Source organism: Crocodylus porosus, unplaced genomic scaffold (assembly GCF_001723895.1).
Source record: "Crocodylus porosus isolate Cpor-Errol unplaced genomic scaffold, CroPor_comp1, whole genome shotgun sequence".
Taxonomy (NCBI): Eukaryota; Metazoa; Chordata; order Crocodylia; family Crocodylidae; genus Crocodylus; species Crocodylus porosus.
The window spans coordinates 68,047,223-68,054,942 of NW_017728906.1; the positions used below are offsets into that span (position 1 = coordinate 68,047,223).

The 7,720-nt window shown below is 43.6% G+C and overlaps 1 protein-coding gene across 4 annotated transcripts in view; it reads right to left on the bottom strand.

Moving 5' to 3' along the window:
• Nucleotides 1-7,720, bottom strand: part of FRMPD4 (FERM and PDZ domain containing 4) — a 475,664-nt gene that overhangs the window by 104,062 nt on the left and 363,882 nt on the right. For all 4 annotated transcript variants that reach the window (XM_019529325.1, XM_019529326.1, XM_019529327.1 and 1 more), the window contains one exon: nt 3,995-4,097. In XM_019529325.1, the coding sequence (XP_019384870.1) occupies nt 3,995-4,097 (103 nt within the window). The remainder of the gene's footprint in view (nt 1-3,994; nt 4,098-7,720) is intronic.

Sequence of the window (7,720 nt, forward strand, 5' to 3'; positions counted from 1 at the left end):
TGTTGGTTGCCCCTAAGCATAATCTCCCCTGCTGGCCCCTCGTGGACATGTGCCAGGATAATTCTCTCAAAAAGCTTACCCAGGATCGAGGTAAGACTAACTGGCATATAGTTTCTCAGGTCCTCCTTCCTCCCTTTTTTGAAAATGGGAACCACATTGGCCCTTTTCCAGTCCTCTGGCACCACACCAGAGCACCGTGAGTGCTCGTAAAGGCAGGCCAGGGTGGTCCCGCAATGACTTCAGCTAATTCCCTCAGCACTCTGGGGTGGAGATCGTCTGGACCAGCTGATTTGAATACATCCAGTCCCTCCAGAAGTTCCCTGACTAGATCCTCACTGACTCCTGGCCTAGGTGCGCCTCCCCTGGGGCCTGAGGGGGACCTAGTAGGGGGGCTGATCCAGTCCCTGCTCAGGAAAATGGAAGCAAAGAAGTTGTTAAATAGGTTAGCTTTGTCATCTGGTGTGACAACCAAATTTCCCAGTGTGTTACGTTACCTGGTACTTTCTTTTTGCCCCCTACGTATTTCAAAAAGGACATCTTGTTGTCCTTGATCCGGGAAGCTAGTCCCAGTTCCATCTCTGCCTTGGCCTTCCTGACTGCCCTGCTGCATCCCCGAACAACCGCAGTATAGTTCTCCCTGGTGATGGCCTCTCCCTTCCATTGGGTGTACGCCTCCCTTTTAGCCAGAAAGGAGTTATTAACATCCCTTTCAACAACTTTACTGGCTTCAAAAATATAAAAGTGAAAACCCCCATCACGTATTTTAAAATTCATTTGTAAAATTATTAAAAATAAAACAGAATATATATTTTAATGCAATATTGAAGGCTTGGCTTGGCATCTCAAGCATTTCAAATATCCAGACCTTTCAGTTAATTGTCCTCATTACCTGAGTGTTGACTGTTTTAACTTTTGTTTCAAAATGCATGTAGCTTTTGCTAAGTTTGGCATAATAAAATCTAGGGATCTATATTCTGAAGTTTAATTGGGTTTTTTTCTTTCATTCTTCAACTAATGAAAGGCAAATCTGTTCTCAGTTTTGCAGTAACTGTCACAGAGCTGGATAGGTATAACCACAGACTTTGGCATCACTAATTCTAAATATCTCTTATATCTGTTCAGTAGTAGATAATGCAGTCATGCATGCAAGCAAATAATACTACGACCCCCAAATTAGTATGTGAGTATATATTCCCACTTGGGGGCAGAAAGTTCACTCATGACTGATTTGCCTACTAGCTGGAAAGCAAGATTAAAACATTTTCTCTGTCCCTGCTGGAAACTGAGACTCAGCATTGCTTTCAAAGTAGTGAATGTATCTGTAGGTGACCTTGGTTAAAATACAGTATTATGCAGGCACAGAGAATTGATTCCAGATGTCCCCATTGAAAGGGTAGTAAGTTCTTTATGTGAAATGAAGTATTATATAACCCTAATACAGGTCACTATGAATTACATTAAAGAGAAGACAACTTCTGTCAAACCCCTAGAAGCAGAGAAATAAAGAGAATGGTAGAAAAATGAAGTTTCTCCCTGTAATTCAGTAACACTGAGAAGTTTTGTTTACAATAGCCCAGGTAAGATGCTAGGTATGGGTATGAATGGCTGTTTGCTCCACCCAATGCATGTTCACAAGGCTTGCTTTAACCTGCATGAACATAGATGGGGAACATAGATGGGGAGTGGCATGTACAGCTGTTTGCCAGTCCCAGGAGCTGCACAGGGAAACTGGAGTAACTTGGGGTGGGGTAAGGGACAGGTGGGACTGTCTGGTTTTTGGTGGCAGCGCTGCAGGAAGGAAGGGGTTATCTGTCTGGAGGGTAGGAGTGTCAGGGTGGGGGCACTAAAATTAGCTTCTGAGGGTTGGGGGGAGAGGGGGGGCTAGGGAAGAGCACAGTCCTGAGACAGGGGCAAGCAGCTAGGCTTTCCCAACCCTGAGGCTGCTCTCCAAATACACACAGGTGTTTCATAGATCAGGTTAACCAGTTCTCAGTTTAAGTTAGTTCAGCTCCTCAGGTGAATTAATTTAGAACAGACCTACCATTTTTTGCATGCAGTTTGCATTTTTTGCACAGATGGGCATTTAGATTGAATTAACCCTAGTTAGGTTGATCTAAATGTAACAGCTGTATGTACCACATGGCATCATATAATTATAACATCTGAATTTCATTTTGACACATAGTCACTCAGGGCAGCTTCTGAATTTGTCTCAAATTTGCCTCATTTAACTCCCTTTGCCTCAAACATAATCAGATAATCTGTTTTTTCTACCATTACTTCTGCAAATTATTAACAACAAATGAAGGCAAGCGTGGTCATAACTCCAGTTATTACATGTATGTATCTTAAAGAACCAGAGAAAGAGTTTAGGCTATAATATGATGATTTGATGTAGAAATAAAAGTATCCCAAGGAAGTTTACAATGACCAATTAAATTCTATGCATCTATTTAAGGATTTTACACTGGCACAGATGAGCACTAACTGGGCACTTTGAAGAAAAAAATAATAGAAACAGCAGTGTCTCAAGAGATTTCATGAACTCTCTGATGCTCTTGCCATTTTTGTGATTAAAAACCATCGGTACTTGTACTTTGTTGTAGGTTGATTTGTGTTACAGCATTTTAATTTGTTTTTATTTCATTTTAAGCAGTGAAATGTTTGATGTTGATGCTGTCAGTACTCTAAGGTAGAAAGGATTCTTTGAAAAGGAAGGCTGTTCAGCAAGTACCAAAGATAGTCAGATTTTGGATTCAATTAGTCACCTCTGGATCCATAGCTGGATCTCATCAACTAAGAACATCTTGTGCCTAGCTCTCACATGCTTCATCTTGAGTCTTATGATCTGCAGTATTTCAGGAGAATGCAGCTGATGCAGCTGTTACAGCAATTCATAAAAATGAATCTGGATGTGGACACTTTTTGAGGAGTAACATAGATAATGTACTGTCAATACTGAGAACTACCAGATTTAAGAGAAGAAACCTCCATGTAACATGCCAGCCAAAAGATGCACGTAGCTGGGCCTTGAAACTTTCTCTGACACTTCCTATCCCAAGGACTAAACCTGTTAGCCCATGTGAAAACTATACATAGCACACACTTTTTAAAACAGTCATGGTCCTGAAATGTAAAGCAATTGTGTATGATATTAACTCTAGAATTGATGACCAAGTTGCCATTCAATAACATTCTAATACTCATTGGATCTTACTCCAACATCAGTTATATCTTTTTTTAATCTTCTTGGTGTTGTACCACATATTTTCCTGTTATTCATCATATTACATCCCGTTTTGGAATTTGAGTGTGTTTCTCCTCTCTTCCTTCTCTCTTTTGCCATCCAATTTTAGCTTTTCCTATTTTTTTTTCTCTACACTGTCTTCTACTCCCTTCCTCAAGGCATTTCATGCCTACCCTCTCACTCCATCACACAAACTCACACCCATGTCAAGCCTGCCCCACTTGCTCAGCACCTATTTACACATATCCACTTTTGGATTCACTCCTTCTGCCTTCCCCATTGCATTCTGGTGCCACTCTTTTCCCTCTTTGCTCTCACACTCTAGGACTACCCTAAAAAGAGTGTGGAGCAGCAGTCACTGTAGCTGCTATGCTTAAGGACTGGCCCCATACCTAATCCATTTCCCTCCCTCTGTCGGATATTCCAGATGATCTGTTCTTGCCCCAGTCAGCCCACTGACCTCCTCTCACTTCTTCCTTGCCAAAACAAATAATGGAGTAGGATTTTTCAAACCTTTAAATCTTTTCAACACTTAACTGATCCTTCTCACAAACTCCCAATTTTTTTGGAGGTTCACCAATATATTTTTCCCCATAACTATTTTTCTCATAACTAATAGAGTATTATGCAATGAAACATCCTTTCAACAGTACATATTATTTGATGCAGCACTGACACATTATCAAATGACTGTACTGACAGTGAGCTGCCACAGGTTCATGGTTTATATTATAGGACATCAACTACCTGACAAGGTCGATGACTCTCTCCCTTGGAGCAGTGCTGACTGGTTCATCATTAATCATTATGATCTGATCTCCTGGTATAAGTTTTCCTTCAGAAGGGCCGCCTGGAGACAAATAAGACATAAGCACAAGTTAGTTGAGCTTTGTAAACACACAGCCTCCTCTATTGTATAGCTACTATGTACAGTTTTGTCAGGAGATAAAGTGTTTGTCCACCAAAAGACACTCTGGGAAATCACCTGAGAGCATGAGAAACTCTGTGGCTTTTGCCAGATCCATTTGGCTCTACTACAATAGTTGCATCAGCAGGATGAGCAGTGCACCATGCGGGGACAAGCTGTTAAACAGGCAACGGGCAACAGCAACTGACAGAGAGTGTAGGCAATTTATACACACCTTCTGCCAGCTGCTGTAAGGTGGCAGAAACCTCAGCAGTAGAGCTGGTCTTATTCTGCTGATAGAAAGAAAGGGTTGTCCTACCCTAGCAGAGCTATGAGTATGGACACACCGTTTTGCCAGCGGAACTTGAGTACTGCCAGCAAAACTATGTAGTGCAGACCAAGACATGAAGTGGTTTGCACGTCTGCTGATGGTACTTCTCCACTAAAAGAACCGCCTTGCTAGACAGCAAATGTCTTAAATACACGAGTGCCTAGAATTAGGATCCTAAATCGATACTTAGGAACACAGGAAAGTAGAGCTTGATTTTTCCAGCAATGCCAAAAGACTATACAGATGATCAACACCACTGGAAATATGGTGATTTTTATTCAGGTTCCTAAACTAACTATGGAGTTACTTAGATATGAAAGTTTGAGCCAATGTGTATTGACTTCTGAGTATTGAAAATATATTCAAGTACCAATTTTTTTCTTAAAGCACAAAAGCTTTCTGCTTTTCACAAGCAGCTCACAGAAGGGGAGAAAAGTGCCACAGCCTCAAATGAAAGGTAATGTCTAGTCATTAAACTTCCTTATGATAGGATAAAAAAAATCACCACTGAAAATGAAGACTTAAAAGGAAAAAAAATCACTGCCCACTACAATTCATTCAGATAATATCTGAAGTTGTTCTTTCATCCATTTGGTTTAGAAGAAGTATTTTAGGGCCTTGTTATACATTATGCTGCAAGATACACAAATGTTGATCAGTGGTAGTGCTATCCTGGAGTCACAGGCGAAGCGTAAGTGCTGACAGTGTGGGGGAGACGACAACTCCTCACTGCCACTGCAGTGGGGGACCATAAGTTTGTGGTGCCCCAACTGCTGCCCCTACTGCTGCCAGTCATTGGATCCAGTGGGACTACAGCTCCAATTCCTGCCATTGGCACAGAAACTGTGCTGCTGCTGTCACTTCCACTGTTGCTGGGCCCTGTGGCCCTCTGATAGCACAGTAATTTGGGGAGGGGGCACATGCCCTGCATACCCCTTGATGCATCATCAATGCTTGGAGTTTGGAGCAGTCACACCCTTAGTTTAGAAACCTTCCCCGACTGTCCCCCACATGCACAGGTTTGACTTGCCACTAGAGGCCTGGTAAGTAGGGGCAGGATTCGGAGCTGTAGCTCCTGAGTTGCCACTAGAGGGCTGGTGAGCCAGGACAGGCTTCCATCCCGGCTCTATGGGCCATGGGTTTGAGAGATCTGGGGATACTAGAGGACTTCAACTTGGGTTGCACCTCTGTGGGGAGTGGGCACACCTTAATGGAACAGGAGCTGGGTAATGTGGATCAGAGATAATCCTGCCCTGGAGTGGCCTAATTTGAGCCAAATGATGAGTTCTTAAAACAACTCTAAAATGTTAACGTGTGGACAATCCAAGGGCTAAGAGCTCCAGGAGCTGCCCAAAATTACCAGAACCATAAGCGATGCATAGATGGGGCACAGGGGAGCTCATGCCACCCTAAGACCACTGGTGCTCTCCCCTTATAGTGAGCACTCTGGCTGGTAGGGGGCATGGAAAGCACTTGTTCCCGCCGCCCTAAAGTTGACCGCCCCCCCAGTCACCAGCTGGCCACTGGAGGACCTCCCTCCCAGGTCATGCCCCACTGGTGCCCCCCCAGACTTGGGAGGCACCAGTTGCCCATGACCAGAACAAGCCCTTACTTTCAAATCTACTACAAATGAAATTTTACCATGTACAAAAAAACTCTGAGGATATCCCACTGAGTTAATCTCCATTCCTACTCTGATGTTTCAGTACAAACATGCTTCCCAAACTGGCTTTAACGAAAGCTACGCTAATCTGAAAAACAAAAGAACAGTCTGGAGGGTACCTCGTTACAGAATTTGCTATGGGAACAACAAACATTTTTCTCAATGTGCATTCCTGGGTTAATGAAATTAAATCCTTTGACACATGTTATTTTGTAATACTATGAAGCCTAGATCTCTATGGAGTGTGAACATGTCCACAGTCCCCTACCTGTGGCAGAGTTGACAAAGTTTGCCACAGAGGTTCAATTTTCATCCAGGGGAGGTCCTTAGCTCCCCCTGCCACCAGTCACTGAGCTGGACAGGCTCACTAATACATTTGTATTGTCAACTGTTGCATCAACCATGGTAACAGATATGGATCTGCACACAAACCACCTGCGGTGGCAAAGGCTAATCAGCAGGGATCCTGGTTTTCTCCGATAACCCCGACTCCAATTTTTGGATTAAAAAAAAGTAACCCCAAATCCACATTTTTTCCATGATTAAAATGAAATGCCACTTATAGGTTTTCAACCTTTTTAAATCAAAGTACCCATGGCGCATGGGACAGGTCCCAGAGGACTGGAAAAGGGCCAATGTGGTCCCTATTTTCAAGAAAGGGAGGAAGGAGGATCCAGGCAACTATAGGCCAGTCAGTCTCACCTCCATCCTTGGCAAAGTCTTTGAAAAGATTATTAAGGCTCATATATGTGAGAGCCCAGCAGGAAAAATTATGCTGAAGGGAAACCAGCACGGGTTTGTAGCGGGTAGATCATGCTTGACTAATCTAGTCTCTTTTTATGACCAGGTTACAAAACACCTCGACACAGGAGTAGGGCTTGATTTACTTAGACTTCAGGAAGGCCTTCGATATGGTATCCCACCCCATACTGGTGAACCAGTTAAAAGGCTATGACTTGGATGATTACACAGTCCAGTGGGTGGCAAATTGGCTAGAGGGTCGTACCCAGAGTGTGGTAGTGGATGGGTTGATATCGACCTGGAAGGGAGTGGGTAGTGGGGTCCCATAGGGCTCGGTCCTTGGACCAATACTTTTCAATGTCTTCATCAGTGACTCGGATGAGGGAGTGAAGTGTACTCTATCCAAGTCTGCAGATGGTACAAAACTGTGGGGAGAAGTGGACACACCGGAGGGCAGAGAAAAACTACAGGCAGACCTGGACAGGTTGGACAAATGGGCAGAAAACAATAAATGCAATTTAACAAGGAGAGATGCAAAGTGCTGCACCTAGGGAGGAAAAATGTCCGGCACACCTACTGCCTAGGAAATGACCTGCTCAGTAGCACGGAAGTGGAAAGGGATCTTGGAGTTCTAGTGAACTCCCAGATGAACATGAGTCGTCAGTGTGACAAAGTCATCAGAAAAGCTAACTGCACTTCATCATGCATCAGCAGATGCATGACAAACAGAACCAAGGAGGTGATACTTCCCCTCTATCGGGCGCTGGTCAGACCGCAGTTGGAATACTACATGCAGTTTTGGGCGCCACACTTCAAGAGGGATGTGGATAA